Source organism: Jaculus jaculus, chromosome 5, assembly GCF_020740685.1.
Source record: "Jaculus jaculus isolate mJacJac1 chromosome 5, mJacJac1.mat.Y.cur, whole genome shotgun sequence".
Classification (NCBI taxonomy): domain Eukaryota; kingdom Metazoa; phylum Chordata; class Mammalia; order Rodentia; family Dipodidae; genus Jaculus; species Jaculus jaculus.
The window spans coordinates 138,062,398-138,084,902 of record NC_059106.1 but is presented as its reverse complement, the minus strand read 5'-3'; the positions used below and the strand labels follow the sequence as shown (position 1 = coordinate 138,084,902).

Below are 22,505 nucleotides of genomic sequence, written 5' to 3'. Positions count from 1 at the left end.
AACCCCTGCACACAGTCTCTCTACCCCGGACGTGTCAGGGTCCTGGATGTGCTGGACATGAGAAGGAGGAACTGCCCTGGGGGACCAGACATATTTGTGATTTCAGCACCTACACCTGCACTCTTGGTGGCTGGATTCCCTCGTGCCTCAACATCGCATGAAAGCTCCCGGCTCCTGCGCTGATGGGCCTGCCCGCGGCTTTGGTAGGCCCCACCTCCTGCTTCAATAGGGCCCCTCCTGACTGGTATCCTGAGACCTGCCAAGGGTCCAGAGCGGCAACACTAGATGGCAACCCTTCAGCTGGTATCCTGTCACCACCAAGAGTTCAGAGCTCAGGGCTCACACGTGTGCCCTCTCAACCAGCAACCCATAGAGCCCAGTTTTCACTTTCCCTTTTTTTTATGAGAGAGAATTAGAGCGCCAGAGCTTCTAGCCACTGAAATTGAACTCCAGAGGCATGCGCCACCTGTGTGCATGCATGACCTCGTACGTCTGGCTTACATGGGTTCTTGGGATTCAAACCTGGGTCCTTAGGCTTTGCAGGCAAGTGACTAAGTGACTTGCCCACTAAGCCATCTCTTCTCCAGCCCCACTTTTTCTTTTTTCTTTTTCTTTTTTTTTTTTTTTTTTTTTGGTTTTTCAAGGTGGGGTTTCACTCTATCCCAGGCTGACCTGGAATTCACTATGTAGTCTCAGGGTGGCCTTGAACTCACAGCAATCCTACCTCTGCCTCCTGAATCCTGGGATTAAAGGTGTGTGTTACCACCCCTGGCCCCCCAACTTTTTTTTGAGGCAATTTCACTGTAGTCCAGGCTGACCTGGAATTCACTATGTAGTCTCAGGCCATAAACTCATGGTGATCCTCCTACCTCTGTTTCCCGAGTGCTGGGATTAAAGGCGTGCGCCACTGTGCCTAGCTTGTTTTTTGTTTCTTTTATAATTTGCAAGGAGAGAGTGAGCACAAGAGAGAGAATAGGCACCCTAGGGCCTCCAGCTGCTGCAAATGGACCCCAGATGCACATGCCATTTTGTGCATCTGGTTTCACATGGGTACTGAGGAATTAACCCCTGGTTGTTAGGCTTCACAGGCCTTCACCGCTAAGCCACCTCTCCAGCCCCACTTTCCCTTTGAGTTGCACTCTGGTGTGAATAAAGTCCTCCTCCTTTGCTCGCCCTTTGCTCTCTGTCCACTTTACTCTTCCTGCTGAGGAGACAAGAACCCGGAAGAATGGCAGGTTCAGTGGTCTATGCACACACTAAGGCAAACCAGATCATCCGCAGCAGCAAGTTTGGTCAGGAACAAAAAGCTCCCTCAATAAAAAAGCCAGACTACCTCGGGTCTAGACCCAGATAGAAAGAAAACCCAGTTCTACATTCAGTTCATCTGAAGTATTTCACTAGGACAGAAGATTAGATCTAAATAAAATGGCAGTGATGTGTAGTAATCCAAAGTCCTGGTGCTGTTTTTCTGTTTCTCGAGGTAGGGTCTCACTCCAGCTCAGGCTGACCTGGAATTCACTATGTAGTCCCAGGGTGGCCTCGAACTCATGGCAATCCTCCTACCTCTGCCTCCCGAGTGCCGGGATTAAAGGCGTGCGCCACCATGCCTGGCAGGTGTTCTTTTTAAATACTTTACTTTTAGCAATATTTTGAGTAAGCTAAACTATTGGCCATACTAAACAAAGACGAGAGTATTCCACAGAGTATAAGATGAACAGTACAGTGAAAGACACAGCACTGAACCCATTGTCTTTTAACATGTTCTACCTACTGTCTGGGGCTGGAACTCCTGAATAACCTTGATCCTCACAAGAGACACTGGAGCTCACATATGTTCCTTTTGCTGTGTGTGTGTGTATGCGCGCATGCGCGCACATGCACATGTCCTATGAGCTTGCCTGTGGCAGAAGAAAGGAATATCAGGTGTCTCACTCTATTGCTCCCCCCCTTTTTTTTTTCAAGGTAGGGTCTCGCTCTAGCTCAGGCTGACCTGGAATTCACTCAGTAGTCTCAGGGTGGCCTCGAACTCTCGGCGATCCTCCTACCTCTGCCTCCCAAGTGCTGGGATTAAAGGCGTGCGCCACCATGCCCGGCTCCCCCAATTCTTATTTGAGCTGGAGTTTCTTATTGATCCTGGAGCTTGATATGTTTTCATCAGCTCTGGCGAGCCTCAGGTTTCCATTCTCCTACAGAACTGGGGGACAGACAAATAGTGGCCATGCCCAGGTGTTTATGTGGGCCCCAGGGGCGGAACTCACCACCAAGCCATCTCTCTAGACCCTCACATGTGTTTTTTTTTTTTAAAGGAAGGTTCTAGAAAGCTAAAAAAAATAAAGTCATTTAGGAACAGGGACTGAGCTCTGCTATTAAAGAGTAAAATCAGGTGACAAACGTTGAGAAGGGAAAGTAAGATGAATGAGACAGACGAAAGAGAGCAGCAGATTGTATAAACCTTTGTCAAGTTAGGAGAGGTGGACTAGGATGTTTTGAAGATGCTGGAACAGTCACCGAAGGTCAAGACCCATGCCAGGCAGACCTAAACCTAGCTTCTGGAGGTGGAAGACCTGACTATGAGTATAGTTTCCACACGCAGAGTTCCTGAGATGCATCTAAGCAACTGCTCGTCTATCTGTCCTTGCCCGGGGGAGCTTACCCCAAGCGTTGAGACCTACAAGCAGCCCAGAGGATAAAAGGATGGACATTCTAGGATTCAGTCTCTCCTCAGCATCTATACTAAGTGAAAAAGCCAAAATTACAGCTTTTAGAATTTCCTGTCTTCCTGGCTAAGGGCTCAAACTGCATTCTGCGCAGCACCCTGGCTCCTAAGTTTGTCCACAAGGCAACGTGCATCTCTCTGATGATAGCAACTAGCAGTCCTGACCCTGTGGCAGTCACTTCCACGGTGTTCCAGTGACACCAGCTGCAAAGGTTGATTATGATTAACACAATTGATTTCCTCTTTCTTTTGAGGTAGGGTTGTACTCTCGCCCAGGCTGACCTAGAATTCACTCTGCAATCCCAGGCTGGCCTTGAACACAGTGATCCTCCTACCTCTGCCTCCAACTGCTGGGATTAAAGGCATGTGCCACCACACCTGGTCCCCCATGGTCAAATTTATTAAAATTTTTTCGATGTATTTGAGAGAAAGAGGCTGACAGAAAAAGAGTGGGCACACCAGGGCATCAGCCACTGCAAATGAACTCCAGACGCATGTTCCACCTTGTGCATCTGGCTTACGTGGGCCCTGGGGAATCGAACCTGGGTCTTTTGGCTTTACAGGCAAGAGCCTTAACCACTAAGCCATCTCTCCAGCCACTAAAATTTATTTTTGACAATTTCATACATGTGTATGATGAATTTTGATCATATTGACCCTATTATCTCCCTCCCACTGAACTCCTTTTTCCCAACCAGTCTTTTTATTTTGTTATTTATTTATTTATTTGGTTTGTTTTTGCTTTTCAAGGTAGGGTCTTGCTTTCTGCCCAGACTGACCTGGAATTCACTATGTAGTCTCAGGCTGGACTTGAACTCACTGTGATCCTCTTACTTCTGCCTCGTGAGTACTGGAATTAAAGGTGTGCACCACCACGCCCGGTCTTGAGTTCCATTTTTGAAAAAGGTTAGAACGTAAGCAGTCACTTTAAGAGCTCCCCTGGTGCCTGAGGTGAGCAGAGGCAACCTTGAATTACAACTTACTCTGTGCCTCCATGCCTCATCCTAATCCCTGCCCCTGACTCAGCAAAACAGCCCTGTTGCCAGGGAAGCTGTCATCCACCTGGGTTATGGCCCTAGGCTGTATCTAGTACCTAGCATGGAAACTGAGTCAGGTGGAGTAAAGTGGGAAATTCTCTTTATCTTTGAGAAGCCAAAGCCCCCTGCTGGCTTCAATGATCCTGCCATGCTCTTCCCTGGCACACTGATCCTTCTCTAACAATCTTCCCCCCCCCCCACAAAAAAAGTCCATCTCACCATTTCTCTTTACTGAAACAGCCTTGGTTTTCAGTCAATTTTATTAGCACAATCTATTTCAACTACATAGTTAAGGTAGCTTTTATTTCCAAAGAGGGGCAACCTTAATGAAAATGAGCATAAATTATAGGAACCCTTCATATTTAGGAGGCAGAAGCTATCAGAACACAGCTGCAGGTGCTTCATGAGGTTAAATGCTACCCAGGCACAAACAAGACTAGCCCTGTGTTGCCAGGGGCTTTCTCAAGTCCACCCGAGTCATGGCTCTGGGTCCTGGATAGTGTCTTCTTGCCTCCCTTCAGCCCTGCTCAGTGCCTCTGTGGTTGCTAGCCCACAGGCTGGGTTATGTAGTCTGAAACTTCCCCCAGTGTCGTGGTTTCATTCAGGTGTCCCCTATAAACGGGTGTGTTCTGAGTGCTAGGTCCCTAGCATTTGGGAATTGGAGTCTCTTGGAGGCGGTATATTGTTGGGGGCTGGCTTATGGGTGTTAATAGCCAGCCTCCCCTTGCCAGTGCTTGACACACTCTTCTGCTGCTCTTGTCCACCTGACATTGGCCACGAGATGATGTCCAGCCTTTCCTCATGCCATGCTTTGCCTTGCCATCGTGGAGCTTCCCCTCATGTCCGAAAGCCCAAAATAAGCCCCTTTCTCCTATCAGTTGCTTTTTGGTCAAGTGCTTTTTGGTCAGGTGCTTTCTGCCAACAGTGCCAAGCTCACCACAACAATCAAACTGGTACTGAGAAGTGGGGTCTCTGTTGCTAGAAACTTGACTGTGTGGTTTTTGGCTTTTTGGAACCTATTTGCAGGAGGAATGTGAGAAGATTTGAAACCTTGTCCTAACAGACACTTGCAGTGTTGAAGGCAGAGTTTGATGGACCATCAAACTAAATGCAGTAAGAACTATGACTGCAAAGTTTGGATTATGACAGGAAGAAATAACTTTTTAGGGACTAGGCTAGAAGCAGTTTGTGTAAGAGGCTTGCTACATCTGCCTGCCTATATCCTGAGAACCTGTATAGGGTGGCTTTGTACAGAAATGGACTGGTGTGAGAACAGGAATATAGCACAGAAAGAAATGAAATCTTTGGGCAGAAACCACTACCTGTTCAGCTGCAATTGTTTGAGAGGTTACAAATATTGAGGCCAGCTAACAGGCATCAGGACATCAGGAAGAATGCACACTCATTTGAAAGTAAGAGGCCTGAATGCTGAAGGAGTATCCTGCTCTTCAAAGCTGGCTTTATTGCCCCCTAGATTAACAGTGGTTAGCTCGCCTGGTATAGGGAGTATAACAAATGCAGGGAAGAAAGTCACTGAATTTGCAATGTGGTTCTGTTCTATGGAAATAGCCATGGGCAATGTGAAGCAGGCTTGATGGATTACCTGCGTGGAGGCCCAATGGAGCCATGTGGATGAACCGTGGGTTGCAGTGAGACCCAGTGAAGATGCTTAAACTATGAGAAGGCTGCCAAGGAGAGCTGTGGCACCAGATGCAGTATACCTTGGGCTACAAGGAGCCAAGCTGGAGGGCAGAACTGGAACTTCAGAGGCTCATCACTGAGTTGTCAGACTTGGAGTTACAGAGTTTGATGTCTGCCCTTTGTGCCTTAAATCTTGTATTGGTCCAATCTTTCTTTGCCTTGCCCAGTGACAAATTTTGCAGTGCGAATGTTTATTCTGTGCCATTATGTTTTTGTTGTTGTTGTTTGGTATTATAACTCAGTTAAGAGACCTTGGACTATGGGGATGTTTGAACAATGTTGGGACTGATAAAACTATACAGACTTTTAAAGTTGGGCTGAATGCATTGCATTTTATACCATGGATGGTTATCAGTTTGTGGGGGCCAGAGGTGGAATGTGGTGGTTTGATTCAGGTGTCCCCAATAAACATATGCATTTTGAATGCTACGTGCCCAGTTGGTGGCAATTTGGGAATTGGAGCTTCCTGGAGGCTTATGGGTATTACAGCTAGCTTCCCCTTGCCAATGTTTGGTTCAACCTCCTGCTACTGTTGGCCACCTGCTGTGGCAGAGGTGATGTCCAGCCTCTGCTCGTGCCACATTTTCCCCTGCCATGATGGATCTCCCCTCGAGTCTGTAAGCCAAAATAGAACTCTCCTATCAGCTGTTTTTGGTCAGGTGCTTTGTTCCACGCAGAAACTAGTAAGAAGAAGCATCTTGCATTATTCTTTGGAATTGAAGACTTTTTTGGCTTTGGAACCCAGCCATGCTTTTTCACGATGTACTAACTATCCCCCTGCTCCCCACAAACTTCTCCCCTAACAAGAAATCCATGTCAGTGCCTCTCTACCAAAACTGCCTTAACAATCTGTTTTTTATAATCTTACAGAAACTTCAGGATAAAGTAAGGAACGATGATTGCCTTCATAACCACTGTTTTAACAGGCTAAGAAGGTAAATTTTAGCCAGGTGGGGTGCTGCATGCCTTTAATCCCAGCACTCGGGAGGCAGAGGTACAAGGATCGCTGTGAGTTCGAGGCTACCCTGAGACTACATAGTGAACTCCAGGTCAGCCTGGGCTAGTGAGACCCTATCTCGAAAAATAAAAATAAAAAAATAAAAATAAAAAAGAAGAAGAAGGTGAATTTTGGAGCTAGAGGTGGCTTATTGGTTAAGGTTCTTGCAATGTGTAGCCCAAGGGACCAGGTTCAAATCCCCAGAACCCACATAAACCAGATGCAGATATAGTGCATACATCTGGATTAATGTGCAGTGGCTAGTGGCCCTGGCACGACCATTCTCTCTCTCTTTCTAATAAATAAAAATAAAAGAAGGAGGGCTGGAGAGATGGCTTAGCGGTTAAGTGCTTGCCTGTGAAGCCTAAGGACTCCGGTTCGAGGCTCGGTTCCCCAGGTCCCACGTTAGCCAGATGCACAAGGGGGCGCACGCATCTGGAGTTCGTTTGCAGAGGCTGGAAGCCCTGGCACTCCCATTCTCTCTCTCTCCCTCTATCTGTCTTTCTCTCTGTGTCTGTCACTCTCAAATAAATAAATAAAAAATTTAAAAAAAATTTAAAAAAAAATAAAAGAAGGAGAACTCTTTGGTATGTTAACAATTTTCAGAAAAAGACATCATTCCAGACTAACTATCAAAGATAGGAAAACATAAAAAATGTTTTAAGTATCAAACTCTGTGCATATCAAAGAAAGGAGCAAAAATAGGGCCAAACAGATATAGCTCAGTGGTTAAAGGTACTTGCTTGCAAAACGTGTAGCCTGAGTTTGATTCTCTAGTACTCATTCGGGAGGCAGAGGTAGGAGGATGTCCATGGGTTCAAGGCCACCTGGAGACTACATAATGATTTCCAGGTTAGTCTGAGCTAGAGTGAGACCCTACCTCAAAAAAATAAAATAAAGAAGCAAAAATAAAGAAACAAAAATAACAGCACTGTTCAGTGGGGTGTGGTTCCCAACATCCAAAAAACAAAACAACCCCTCAAAACAGAGGACACTAGAAAATGAAAAATCAAACACGAGTGGCAATAATATAGGAAAGCCATACTTAGAGTGGGAACTTTCATCACATCTGTGGTGGTTTCATTCAGGTGTCCCCCAACAACTTAGGTGTTCTGAATGCTAGTCTCCCCAGCTGATGGAGATTTGGGAATTAAGGCCTCCTGGGGCAGTGTATTGTTGGGGGTGGGCTTATGGGTGTTATAGCCAGTGTTTGGAACACTCTCCTGTTGCTATTGTCCACCTGATGTTGGCCAGGGGGGGATGTCCACCCTCTGGTCATGCCATCGTTTTCCCCTGCCATCATGGAACTTCCCTTCGAGTCTAAAAACCAAACTAAACCTCTTTTTCCCACAACCTGCTTTTTTTTGTTTTGTTTTTATTTTTGTTTTTCAAGGTAGGGTCTCACTCTGGTCCAGGCTGACCTGGAATTAACTCTGTCATCTCAGGGTGGCCTTGAACTCATGGCAATCCTCCTACCTCTGCCTCCCGAGTGTTGGATTAAAGGCGTGCGCCACCACGCCCAGCTACAACCTGCTTTTTATTGGTTGCGTGATTTCTACCAGCAATGCAAACCCCATCTAAATGAGCTCACAGGATGGAGTGGGGAGCAGATGGAGGATGACGGTGGCAAGGTCGATGAGAGAGGCACAGCAGAGGCACACGAGTCATTAGTCCAGCTCAGGGCTTATATTATTTGGATGAATTCATTCAATCTGTACCACAAGAGGCCTTAAACGTAGCTCATTTTAGAGGGAAGAATATAGACTTGTAAGTCCATGGAGCATAGCTCCCGAGTCCGTATCTCTATGAACTCTTGACCACCTGGAGGAGCTCTCCGTCCCACTCTTAATAAAGCAGCCTGTACAGCACAGAACACTGGGTCTGAGGCTGGGGGATCTCTGTCCCTGTGCAGCAGAGAACGCTGGATCTGAGGCTGGGGGATCTCTGTCCCTGTGCAGCAGAGAACACTGGGTCTGAGGCTGGGGGATCTCTGTCCCTGTGCAGCAGAGAACGCTGGATCTGAGGCTGGGGGATCTCTGTCCCTGTGCAGCAGAGAACGCTGGATCTGAGGCTGGGGGATCTCTGTCCCTGTGCAGCAGAGAACGCTGGATCTGAGGCTGGGGGATCTCTGTCCCTGTGCAGCAGAGAACACTGGGTCTGAGGCTGGGGGATCTCTGTCCCTGTGCAGCAGAGAACACGGGGTCTGAGGCTGGGGGATCTCTGTCTCTGTGCAGCAGAGAACACTGGGTCTGAGGCTGGGGGATCTCTGTCCCTGTGCAGCAGAGTACACCCTCCCCATTGCAGCAGCAATCAAGTTTTCACGGGAAAACACAGGACTGTATATATGCATGCATGTATGTGAGAGAGAAGGAGAAAGAGAATGGATGTGCGAGGGCCTCCAGCTTCTGCAAACAAACTCCAGACATGCACCACCTTGTGCATCTGGCTTATGTGAATCCTGGGGAGTCAAACCTGGGTCCTAAGGCTTTGTAGGCAAGTACCTTAACTACTAAGCCATCTCTCCAGCTGACAACACTGGATCTGAGGGCATGCGATTTCTGTCTCAAGTGGTGGCTCTGGTACCACGTGGTCCAATGTGCTCACCAGGCCTACGACAGGCAGGTGCTAGGGTCTCACCTGACAGTGCCACTGAATAGCACTGGCTCTTGAGGTATGATGGACAGTTTGCTTCGGAGGTCAGCAAGGCCAATGTCACTAATCCTCACCCCATCAATCTTAATGCAGCCTCCAGATAACTCCACCAGGCGAAAGAGGGCCATCCCCAGAGACGACTTCCCTGGTGAGTCAGAAGACAGGAAGAATAGTAACTATTAGTAACTTCTAGAAATACTTTGACAACTGGTTTATCCTCAGGACAAAAATCATTTTTCTCTTTGTAGTCAATCATTCATTTTGCAGACTGAGATAACACATAAAACCATAGTCAGAAATAGAAGCAGCAAGTGGGACTAGAGGTGTAGCTCAGTTGGAACAGTGCCTGCTCAGCATGTGTGAAACCTCAGGTTTGAGCCCCAGCATTTCATCAACCAGGAGTGTTGGGGCACTCCCACAGTGCCAACAGCCTGGAGGTGCAGGCAGGAAGATCAGAAATTCAAGGCTAGCTCAGTCTAGAGACCCTGTCTCAGATAAAAAGCAGACACTCAGAGCTGGAGGGATGGTTTAGCGGTCAAGGTGTTTGTCTGCAAAGCCAAAGCACCCAGGCTCGGTTCCCCAGTACCCATGTAAATCCAGATGCACAAGGTGGCTCATGTCTGGAGTTTGTTTGCAGTTGCTAGAGGCCCTGGCAAGCCCATTCTCTCTCCCTCCTCCCATTTCTTTCTTTCTCTCTCTCTCAAATAAATAAATAAATTACAATAATAATGTGTGTGTGTATGCGTGTGTTTGGTTTTGTTTTTTTGAGGTGAACGTGTTGTTCCAGCCCAAGCTGGCCTGCAATTCATGATGTCGTCTCAGGGTGGCCTCAAATTCATTGTGATCCTCCTCCCTCTGCCTTCCAAGTGCTGGGATTAAAGGTGTGCACTTCCACGCCTGGCTAAAATATATATTTTTTAAAGCAGACATTTAAATTGTATAGCTGCAGCCGGAGGAGTAGAAGCTGGTCCAGTTTCATGAGTGAGACAGAAACCTGCCTCTGGATTCTCTGCTCCCCCAGAAACAGGCTTGCAGGCTTAATGCTTCACAGGTGGAATGGGGGGTCAGAGGCCCCACAGCAAGCAGCTATGAGTGAACCAGGGCACAGGATGACTTTTCTCTCTGACAGCACTGTGGTTTGGACCACCAGGCTGGAAGGCTTTACAGGTCTCTGAAACTGGATTTCCTTCACTCTGATGGAAGGAGGTGGCAAGAGAGGCAACAAAGTCCTATGCTGGTGACTTGATTTTACCACGGCAGAGCCAAGCCTATGAGACTACAAAGAAGCTATGCTAAGATTTGATACATTTCGTTTTTTTCAAGGTAGGCTTTCACTCTCGCCCAGGCTGACCTGGAATTCACTATGTAGTCTCAGGCTGGCCTCTAACTCAAGACAATCCTCCTACCTCTGCTTCCCCAAGTGCTGGGATTAAAGGTGTGTGCCACCATGCCCAGGTCAGATTGGAGACTTTCTTTTTTGTTATTATTTATATTTGGTTTTTCAAGGCAGGGTCTCACTCTAGTCCAGGCTGTCCCGGAATTCACTATGTAGTCTCAGGGTGGCCTCGAACTCACAGTGATTGTCCTACCTCTGCCTCCTGAGTGCTGGGATTAAAGGCGGTGGGTGTACCACCACGCCCGGCAGATTTGAGACTTTCTCAAACTATTTTATCATGGTTTCCTTTTTCCTGAGTCTTTCTTTCCTGCTATTACCTGTTATTTTATGAAATACTCGTGAATATTTGGGTCTGTCTTGCCTTGTCTTGTTAAAGGGGCATCACAGAAAAGAATGTCACTTTTCTGGGGAGCAGTTTATCCTTAGGAGCCAATGGAACTGGAGGATGGCAAGGTAAGAACTTTTGGGATGGCTACCCTCCTTTCTTGTACTCTGCCATGTGTTCCAAACATTTTATTCTGTGAATGTGTGTTTGTGATTAAGAAAGCATTGAATGTCATAAAAGCAGGGTTCAAAACAAACATATAAAGTGGGTTTCTAAGAGGCCTGAGATAGCCATCACATATCTAACAGGGATCTGGTTCCTAAGAATAGCGGTCTCTAACAAGCTACTAAATGCTGATCAACAACTAAACTCCAATCACGTCAAACGGTTCTTCAGAGAGGCCTCTGCAGTCCTTACCAGACCCTGTTCGCCCCACGATGCCAATCTTCTCCTTGGGTTTGATGGTGAAGGACACTTTCTTAAGGACCAGAGGGAGATTTTCCCGGTACCTCATCTCTGCATTCTCAAAGATTACCTCTCCTTCCTGGGGCCAGTCAGGGGGAGGAGCCTTGTTCTTGATTCGGGCAGGTGCTTCCAAGGAGAGAGTCTGAGGAGACAGAGTGGTCAGTTCAGATTCATGGGGAACAACAAAGCTTCTCACGGAGAAGTAAAAACAGCAAGAAGAGCAGCCAGCAAGGCAGCGGCTACCTAACCCCTGCTAGAAAAGTCCTTTAGCAGTAAAGGCCCCCGACCCCAACCCAGACAGAGACTGCATGGCTGTCGAGCTGTGGTTTGCTGCTGCCTCTCGGGCAGTGTTTCCACAACGCTGCCTTGGCTAAGCATGAGGCCTCTACCCCTCTTCAACTAACTTCCATTAGAATTCTTTGAAAACACTTTACTTGAAATAGAATCCCACCAATTATTTTTAATAATATTTTTATTTATTTGCAATAAATAAATTTGAGAGAAAGAGTGGGTACGCCAGGGCCTCTTGCCACTGCAAACTAACTCCAGATGCATGCACCACATTGTACATCTGCATTTACATGAGAACTGGAGAATCACTCGGGCTGTCAGGCTTTGCAAGCAAGCACCTTAAACCAGTGAGCCATCTCTCTAGCCTGAATCCCACTAATGAAACATCTCTGGCCTAAATTAAAATTGAAGCAAGGATATTAATGTTTGTTGAATAGCTAAATAAACTGATCAATCCATGAGGCACAGACTCCAATTCTAACTTTGCTACTAGTAGCACTATAATCTGGATATGCCAGCTCAACTCTCGAGGTCTCAGTTTCTTTTTTCTTTTTGGTTTTTCAAGGCAGGGTTTCACTCTAGCCCAGGCTGACCTGCAATTCACTATGTAGTCTCAGGGTGGCCTTGAACTCATGGCGATCCTCCTACCTCTACCTCCTGAGTGCTGAGATTAAAGGTGTGCGCCACCATGACCAGCTAGGTCTAGTTTCTTATCTATAAATTTTGAGGACTGATCAGATGACCCTGGGAACCCATCCCTGCTTTAAAAGGCTATACTATAACTTCTAGGTACTTCTGTCACATTGGTCAAACCTCATAATGTTTACAACTCTCTGGTGATTAGCCATCGGTTTCATGGTAGTATTTGGGGGGAATGGAGACTAAAGTCTCCAACTCCAAGCTGGAAAGACTGTTGGGGCAAGCATCCAGGTTGAGGAGCAGAAGTGGGATGGCAACCCTCAAAATGTCACTGGTTTCGAAAGGATCTACTGTCCCACCACTAACTATAGCAATATTCACTTAACCCTACATATCTACATATGTACACACATGTTCTCCACAGGCTGTAACACTAGGCATCATGGCAAGAGCTAGGCATAAAAAGTGGCTGTTACCAAATACATTAGCCTGCTACCTGTGCAATGCACTCTGTATGAGAATATGGTGTCAAGTTTAAGAAATGAGTGATAATTAAGTCAAATGTGATTATATGTGCCTGCAATCCCAGCATGTGAGAGGCTGAGACAGGAGAATCATAAGTTCCAAGATGGCCTGAGCTGGATTCCTCAGTACCCATGTAAAGCCAGACAAAAAGAAAGTGGTGTATATATCTAGAGTTCATCTGCAGAGGCAAGAGGCCCTGGTGTACTCATACACACACATTCTCTGTCTCTCTCTGCTCACAAATAAAAATATATATTTTTTTAAGCTCAGTAGGGCTTTCCATGGGAAGTCTGTGTTTCTCTACCTCTTACTTTCACTTAAAATAAAGGCTGCTCTGCCACATCTTCAAGAAAAAAGTTCAATAAGGGATCCTGATGGCCAAGACTAAGAATCAAAACATGGGTTTTTAAGTAGTATAAGGAAAATGTTCAATTATTTGGCTCAAATGAAATGGCAAATTTCTGAATGTGTGTTGCAGTTAATTCTAAAAATTAGCCAATAAGCCTGGGTTTGAAACTAGACATAATTATCAACATATCAAGAAATTCATATAGTCTTCTCTTTTCCACTCGCACATTGGTACGTCTACTGAGAGTTTCTTAAGGGTGTGAGGCTGGTAGAGAACACAGGACTACTCCTGGCACACCATCCGTGACAAAGGCATAAAACTACTTCAGGAAGGATCAGCTCTCAGCAAAGGCCTGTAGTGATCTGACCTTAATGTAGTGGTTGATTCTCTCCACTGAAGTGAACCGTGCTTCCGTCTCAGATGCCAGTCTGACTGTAAACTGGAACAATCCCGTTAACTAAAAATAGAAAGTGAAAGTCCAAGAAAGAATGTGTTATCTGCACATGCCAAGCAATGACAGAGAACTTCCTACATCTGCAGGACCACTCAGTTATAAGAACTATCTGACCCCACAGGCTGTGGCCACAGAACACTAAGAAATCAAGCTGAAACGGAGATGGAAGCCAGCTCCTTGCTGGACAGCTACCTTCGTGTGGAAAGGCACTATGTGAGTACTGGGGGAGAAAAATCTACTGCTGAACAAGCCACAGAATCAACCAGCCAGGCAAGATGTATTCATGTGTGCAACAATGGCACACAGGCTATGGGGGTAATTGACTGCTCTCTGACTGGATGTGAGGCTCCACTCAGTAGGAGGGAATTCAGCCCTGGTACTGAGAACTGAGTCAAAAGCCTATCGCTTGTAAGGTCCTAGACCCTAGAGGGAAGCTGCTACTGTTCTGTGGCTAAATGCAGGTGTTACGCCCACAAAAGCCATCTCAGGCCAGGTGTGGTGGCACATGACTTTGATCCCAGCATTCAAAAGGATCTCTCTGAGTTCAAGGAGAGCCTGGGCTAGAGTGAAACCCTACCTCAAAAGCTCCCCCCCCCCAAAAGTCTTCTAAGTGTGTATGTTTAAGTTCTTTGATTAATGATGTTCTCACTTTTGATTAGAAAACTCTCTTTTTACAGATGGCAGCAAATATGAGAGACTCAAGCCTCATCCAAATGACAAGACACTTGTGGGCTGCAGAGATGGTTTAGCAGTTAAAGCCCTTGCCTGCAATGCCTGAGAACCCAGGTCCAATTAAACAGTAATAACAAAAGCCAGATGCACAAAGTGGTACATGCATCTGGGGTTCGTTTGCAATGGCTGGAGGACCTGGCATGCCCATTCTCTCTCTGCCTCTGTCTCAAATAAATAAATAAATAATATATATAGAGAGTCATTTGTAGCTGGGTGTAGTGGTGAACGCCTTTAATCCTAGCACGTGGGAGGGAGAGGTAGGAGGATCACCATGAGTTTGAGGCCACCCGAGACTGCATAGTAAATTCCAGGTCAGCCTGGGCTAGAAAAAGACCCTACCTCAAAAAGCCAAAAAACAAAAGAAAAGAGAGTCATCTATACCACACCCGCTAGGGCTCCGAGTACGTTGCAGAGATCGTCTCTGGAACAACACAAGCTGCCCTCAGTGCCCATGACAGAGCCATCTGTAAGGACATGGTGGTGAGACACAGAGGCTCAAGACACATGAGAGGATAAGAGGCTGTTGCGAGCTGTCACTAAAGATTTCTGCCACGTCTTCCAGCACTGCAGAAGAGGGGGCAGAAGAATGTAAGTCCCACACGGCACATAGTCATACTTTGGGAAGTGTCCTCCCAACATGAACTGACTGGTGCAGTCATGACCTTACAGTGGTAATTAATACCCTCACAAGGTCTGCACGGTTCTGAGCCCATCAACATTTTGATATGGAGGATGGAGAAGGACAAAAGGAATGAGACAACAAAGCCCAGGAAGGGCGACCTTGAAAGAGCAGGGTCCTCAGGAGATAGGGGTGGGGGAGTAGAGACACTCGAGACATGATCACATTACTGTACATTCACTTATTAAAATTCTCAATAAAAAAAAAAAAAACAGCAGCTGGGCATGGTGGCGCACGCCTTTAATCCCAGAGCTTGGGAGGCAGAGGTAGGAGGATCTCCGTGAGTTAGCGACCACCCTGAGAATACATAGTGAATTCCAGGTCAGCCTGAGCTACAGTGAGACCCTAGCTCAAAAAAAAAAAAAAAAAAAACCAGAGCAAAAGAACTACGAGCATGTACAGCATGTGGTCTGAAGGCCATAATTCTCTTACACTAGGATTAAACCTGCATTCCTCATCACCTGCAGCGTAAGGAAGCACGCAGATGCACCGTGTTCATGGTGGCACCTTATCTGAGAACCCAAAGGCCTTATGGCCATCCTTACATTTCCAGTAACACATGTCTGAGGCTGTATAACTTCTGGACTTCCTACTTTTATTTCAGCCTGTCTGCGGCAGCCAGAACCAAAAGAGATTTCAACCCATGAACAGCTAGTGAGAATGCTTCCAGCAAAGTGCTAAGAGCTACAAAGCGGAGGGACAAGGGAATGCACTGCCCCTGTGCACCCTAGACTGGTGCCTGTCTTCCTGCCCAGCCATCAGGTAAGTCTGGCCGACACCTGGTGTGTGGAGACACAGCCCTCTGCAGTGTCTTTGGCTTGCTTTGTCTCTGTCATGTGGGAAAGGCCAAGTACAGACAACAGAAAGTGTAGTAACACCTGCAGTCAAAACTCTTATCTAAGAACAGCACGTTTATGGACAATATTGCTTCATCCACGCTCCGGCCCCGCTCTCACTCCCGTCTCCCATATTATTTGAAAGAAGACCCCAAATAACCTATCATAACATCCATAAACATTTTAGCTTATGTCTCTACAAGACACTTTTAAAAATGCATCTCTAGGGCTGGAGGGATGGCTTGGAAGTTAAGGTATTTGCCTGCAAAGCCAAAGGACCCAGGGTCAATTCCCCAGGACCCACGTTAGCCAGATGCACAAGGGGCGCACATGTCTGCAGTGGCTGGAGGCCCTGGCACACCCATTCTCTCTCTCTTTCTCCCTGTCTCCCTCTTTCTCTGTCAAATAAATACAATTTAAAAAAATGCATCTCGAATATCATTATTTTAAATAAAAATTAATATCCTCAGATATGTAGTCAGTATTCTAGTTCTCGATTGTTCTTTGACTGATCTGAAGACCTTTAATGGTCTCTGGGGACTAGAGGGCTTACATATGTAACAGAATTAAGAGAAGCAAGTGTCCAAAAAGAAAGTGGTATCAGCAGCAAACTGAAGATACATACTTAAAAGATGCCAGCAATGAGATGGTAGTGAACACAGAAACTTACAGTTATGAAGTCACTTAACAAATGCTTCTTAATAAAGAAAACATCAAGCTGGAGAGACGGCTTAGTGGTTAAGGTGCTTGCCTGAGATGCCTAAGAACCCAGGTTTGATTCCCCAGTACCCACGTAAGCCAGATGCACAAAGTGGCCCATGCATCTGGAGTTTCGTTTACAGTGGCTAGAAGCCCTGGCATGCCCATTCTCTCTATATGCCCCTCTCACTCCTTCAAATAAATAAAATACTTTTTTTAAATCTATTTTTATAACATGTATAGTTAGAAAATTAAAATAAAATTTTAATCAGACTGGAAACGCTAAAACTGCTAGAGGAAAAAGTAGGGGAAACCCTTCAACATATTGGTCTTGGCAAAAACTTTCTGAATACAACCCCAATTGCTCAGGCAATAAAACCACAGATTAATCACTGGGACCTCATGAAATTACAAAGATTTTGCACTGCAAAGGACACTGTGAAAAAAGCAAAGAGGCAACTTACAGAGTGGGAAAATATCTTTGCCAGCTACATATCTGATAGAGGATTAAAATCTAGGATATACAAAGAACTTAAAAAATTAACTAGTAAGGAATCAAACAAGCCAATCAAAAAATGGGCTATGGAGCTAAATAGAGAGTTCTCAAAGGAAGAAATACGAATGGCATATAAGCATCTAAAAAAATGTTTTACGTCACTAGTCATCAGGGAAATGCAGATTAAAACTACATTGAGATTCCATCTCACTCCTGTCAGATTGGCCTCCATCATGAAAACAAATGATCATAAATGTTGGCAGGATGTGGAAAAAGAGGAATGCTTCTACACTGCTGGTGGGAATGAAATCTGGTCCAGCCATTGTGGAAATCAGTGTGGAGGTTCCTAAAACAGCTAAAGATTGATCTACCATATGACCCAGCTATAGCACTCCTAGGCATATATCTGAAGGACTCATCTCATTTCCTTAGAAGTACATGCTCAACCATGTTTATTGCTGCTCAATTTATAATAGCTGGGAAATGGAACCAGCCTAGATGTCCCTCAACTGATGAGTGGATAATGAAGATATGGCACATTTATACAATGGAGTTCTACTCAGTGGTAAAGAAAAATGAAGTTATGAAATTTGCAGAAAAATGGATGGATGTGGAAAGGATTATACTAAGTGAGGTAACCCAGGCCCAGAAAGCCAAGCACCACATGTTCTCTCTCATATGTGGATCCTAGCTACAGATGATTAGGCTTCTGTATGAAAAGGAAAAAACTCAGTAGCAGAGGCAAGTAAGTTAAAAAGGAGATATAAAGGGAAGAGAAAGGAAGGGAGGAGGGTACTTAATAGGTTTGTATTGTATATATGTAAGTAGAATGATTGAGATGGGGAGGGATATGATGGAGAATGGAATTTCAAAGGGGAAAGTTGGGGGGCATTACCATGGGATATTTTTTATAATCATGGAAAATGTTAATAAAAATTGAGAAAAAAATAAAATAAAATTTTATTCTTAGATTCTATTGCAACCTTTCTCCTATCCTTACCTGCCCCAGTCAAACCCCTGCCTCCAGCCCAGACACTGACCTGGACAGCGTAAGAGATGGCCAGCCCCGCATAGGCAGGGGAAATCTGTCCGTGCATGAGAACAATCATCAGCCCGGTGGTGGTGATCAGAGCAATGCTGATGAGGTCTAACCGCACAGCCAGCCACCTCATTGCACATGTGAACAGGAAGAAAGGAGCTTGGTTGTCATCCAGTAGCTCCTGGTACCTGTGAGAAGAAAGGAATAGCTAAGGGTCAAGGAGGTAACACAACCTGGCTCACAGACTGATGCTGAAGCTTCAGCAAATGATGGAAAGTAGAGCAAACACTTAAAAGCACAGCTATACTAGGCTCCACATAAAAGGACATGGAGTGTTCTAGTGTTAATTACCTTAAAAAAAAAAAAAACCACCAAAGTACATAGTAAAGATGTTATTAAAGAGCGGGCTGGGGGGCTGGAGAGATGGCTTAGCGGTTAAGCGCTTGCCTGTGAAGCCTAAGGACCCCGGTTCGAGGCTCGTTTCCCCAGGTCCCATGTTAGCCAGATGCACAAGGGGGCGCACGCGTCTGGAGTTTGTTTGCAGAGGCTGGAAGCCCTGGCACGCCCATTCTCTCTCTTTCCCTCTATCTGTCTTTCTCTCTGTGTCTGTCGCTCTCAAATAAATAAATAAAAATTAAAAAAAAAAAAAGCCAGGTGTTCTCTAAATATTTTAAAAAAAAAAAAAAGAGCGGGCTGGGGAATGTAGCTTAATTGGTAGAATGCATTTCTAGCATGCATGACGTTTCATCCCCTAGCACCACATAAAACCAGACATATACATGCCTGTGATCCCATCACTTGGGAGGTAAAAGCAGAAAGATCAGAAGTTCAAGGTCATCCTTGGTGACACACCAAGTTTAAGACACAGCCTGGGCTACATGGGACCTTGTCTCCAAGAAACAAAAAATGTTAGAGAAAGCTGGGCGGGGTGGCGCATGCCTTTAATCCCAGCACTCGGGAGGCAGAGGTAGGAGGATTGCCATGAGTTTGAGGCCACCCTGAGACTACATAGTGAGTTCCAGGTCAGCCTGGGTTAGAGTGAGACCCTACCTCAAAAATGAAATAAATAAATAAATGTTAGAGAGAAACATCTACCTTTATAGCACAGGGGAAGCATGGAAAAGGAGACCAAGAGGCTGGTGCGAAGCTTTAGAAACTGTCTTAGGTCAGAGGTCACTCTCTCAAAGGAGGAGGTTACAATGGCAAATAGCAGGAGTAGCCCACAGCCAAGAAGGAACTCTCAGAGTGAACACGGGAAACTGCTGAGGCATGCTGACACGGCACTGCTGAGCAGAATGGCATGTGATTCCCAGAGACACGGCCAAGAAACAGGATTGGTGACCCAAACCACAGGGACAGGGACTCAGGCAGTGTTTGCCATGGAAGGTCATAGAAGGCTCAGGGGACCATGGACAAGAAGAACTCTGGAGAAGTTTCGTTAGGCACATGTTTTTTGTTTGAAAAGAAAAGTCACTTTTCCTCTTTACAGTAAAATATTAGCTCTTATTTTAAAATATTTTTAGAGCCAGGTGTCCCAACACTCGGGAGGCAGAGATGGGAAGATCGCTGTGAGTTTGAGGCCACCCTGAGATTACAGAGTGAATTATTCCAGGTCAGCCTGTGCTAGAGCAAGACCCTACATATGTATGTATGTATGTATGTATGTATGTGTGTGTGTGTATATATATATATATACACACACACATATATACATATACATACATACACACACATATATACATATACATACATACACACACATATATACATATACATACATACACACATATATACATATACATACATACACACACATATACACATATACATACACATACATATATGTGTGTGTGTGTGTGTGTGTGTATACACATACATACATACATACACACACATACACTTTTTTTTTTCATGGTAGGGTCTCACTCTAGCCCAGGCTGACCTGGAATTCGCTCTGTAGTCTCAGGGTGGCCTCAAACTCACGGCAATCCTCCCACCTCTGCTTCCTGAATGCTGGGATTAAAGGCGTGTGCCACCATGTCTGCTAAATTTAAGAAATATTATCACCCAGTTAAAATCAGTTAACATGGGCTGGAAAGATTGCTTAGCAGTTAAGGCATTTGCCTGCAAAGCCAAAAGATCCCGGTTCAACTCTCCAGGACCCACGAAAGCCACATGCACAAGGGGGCACATGCATCTGGGGTTTGTTTACAGTGGCTGGAGGCCCTGGCGTGCCCATTATCTCTCTCTCTCTCTCCCCCTCTCCTCTCTCCCTGCTTCTTTTTCAAATAAAAAAATAAAATACATTTTTTAAAGTTAGTTACTATTGTGCTCCCTTCCCTCCTAGGGCTTTTTTCAGTGCACTTACACTTACTTAGGCATATACATTCTTCAGTCTTTTTCTGAGTCATCTAGACCAATGTTTTCTAAACCCGTTATTCCAAAATTTCATTCAAAACTTACTTAACTTTTACTGTAACAGGCAATATGTACACAGGGTAGAAAATTGAGAAGTTACAAAATATATATTTGCTTTTAAAAGGGAGCTGAAGATGGGCATGGTGACACACACCTTTAATCCCAGTACTTGGGAGGCAGAGGTAGGAGAATCACTGTGAGTTCAAGGCCAGCCTGAGACTACATAGTGAATTCCAGGTCAGCCTGGGATAGTGCGAGACACTACCTCAAAAACAACAACAACAACAACAAAAAAAAGTTAAAGGGGGTTACAGAGATGGTTCATCAGTTAAAGGCACTTGTTTGCAAAGCCTGACAGCCTGTATTCAATTCCCCAGTATCCATATAAAACCAGATAAAGTGACACATGCATTCTTTTGCAGTGACTAAAGGCCCTGGCACACCTATTCCCCCTCTCTCTTATTCTCTCTCTGCTTGTAAATAAAATATATATCTCAAAAGGTTTGCCAATCTCTCTTGCCTATTCTCCAGGTATCCAGTTCCCCTAATTGTTTCTTGCGGCACTCTTTCACAGATATCTAAATGCTATGTACATGGACACATTCTCAAAAGACAGCACATCACATGCACACACACAAACACACACACACACACAATCTGTCCTTTGCTCCCTCACCAAATATCATGTCAGTACCTAAGAGGTGCTCATTTAAGAGCCACACAGTAGTCCACCATGTGGGCACACTGTAGCTATTCCATAGTCCTCAAATGAAGGACAATTTAGGTGACTTATAATCTTGTATTAATACAAATCTCCAGGATGACTAAGTACATAAATGTAATAAACAATAGTCAATGACTAAATAATACAGTGCCAATGAATATCTTTTCCTATCTCAAAGGGGGGGGGGCCTTTATCCCTCCTGCCTTCTCATGGCCAGGAGCTCTTGATAATCTCTCCTCTTTCTTTTAATATAATTGTCTCTCTAAACTTAAAAAAAAAAAAAAAAAAAAAACAAGGGCTGGGAACATGGTTCAGTGGTTAAAGACACTTGTTTGCAAAGCCTGCCAGATCAGGTTCAATTTCCCAGCATCCACATAGAACCAAATGCAAAGGTAGTGCATGTTTATGGCATTCAATTGCATTAGCAAGAGACCATGAGTGCGGTGCACGCATATGCATGTAAAATTTATTTTTAAATCTTAAAGTCAAATTTCAAATATAGCATTTCAGAAGCAAAAGCAAATAAACACTTAACCTATGTCCCTGTCTTCTCATTTTCTCAGAAAGTCTTAGCAATCAGAGTTTGTTCCAGGAAATCACTAACACCTCAAATAATGGGCTCTATAATCCCAAGATCTGGCTCTGAAAGGCCTCTTAAGCCTCTTGTTAGTTGCTGGTGACGTCAGCGCCCCTCCAAAGCCTCTGGCCCCCAGCGGCACTAACCTGTGCAGAAACTCCTGCCCTTTATTATAGGCGTGGATGGTGGCAAGGCCCTGAATGCTAGACGTGATGTGGGAGAGGAACGGTGACTGCGTGATATTGTCCAGGCGCTTCAGCTCGCGAATCAGGACCCTACAAGAGAATGGCTCTGGGTCACCGTGGGAGACTAGGAACAGTGGTCTCCTCTCTAGCCCTGGCCGACACCAACACCTCCTAATTTACCTGGAGACGATGTGTAGAACTGAAAAGAGGATGATGAGGGGCCCCACAGCCAAAAGGAACCAGGGGAAAACTCCTGCGATCATTCCAACACAGAAGAACACCAGGATAACATTCTGGATAAACATCTCAGCCTGGAATGGCAGGCGCACGTCAACTGGGGAAACCACAAGCATCAGACTGTTGGGACCCGTAAGCAATGAAAATGGGGCTAAACAGTTTTTAAAAAGAGGCTCCACAAAATTCCATCTCAAGTTTGATATTATAGTCTCATCAAAGAAAAATCTAAAAACCTAGTAGTTACAAGTTTTCTTGTCCCAAGAACATTTAAGTGATCTTCCTACTCCACCCTGTCTTTTTGGTTCACTATCTTGTCTAATACTTTTAAATATTGTC

General features: G+C 45.2%; 1 protein-coding gene across 4 annotated transcripts in view; it reads right to left on the bottom strand.

The window, feature by feature from the left end:
- The window catches only part of Abcc5 (ATP binding cassette subfamily C member 5), a 98,397-nt gene that overhangs the window by 9,693 nt on the left and 66,199 nt on the right, over window positions 1–22,505 (bottom strand). For 3 of the 4 annotated variants that reach the window (XM_045149038.1, XM_045149039.1, XM_045149041.1), the window contains 6 exons: window positions 22,113–22,266; window positions 21,894–22,022; window positions 18,030–18,216; window positions 13,461–13,550; window positions 11,242–11,431; window positions 9,089–9,248 (listed from right to left, as the gene is read on the bottom strand). In XM_045149038.1, the coding sequence (XP_045004973.1) occupies window positions 9,089–9,248; window positions 11,242–11,431; window positions 13,461–13,550; window positions 18,030–18,216; window positions 21,894–22,022; window positions 22,113–22,266 (910 nt within the window). The remainder of the gene's footprint in view (window positions 1–9,088; window positions 9,249–11,241; window positions 11,432–13,460; window positions 13,551–18,029; window positions 18,217–21,893; window positions 22,023–22,112; window positions 22,267–22,505) is intronic. The other variant, XR_006637148.1, reaches the window with a different exon arrangement.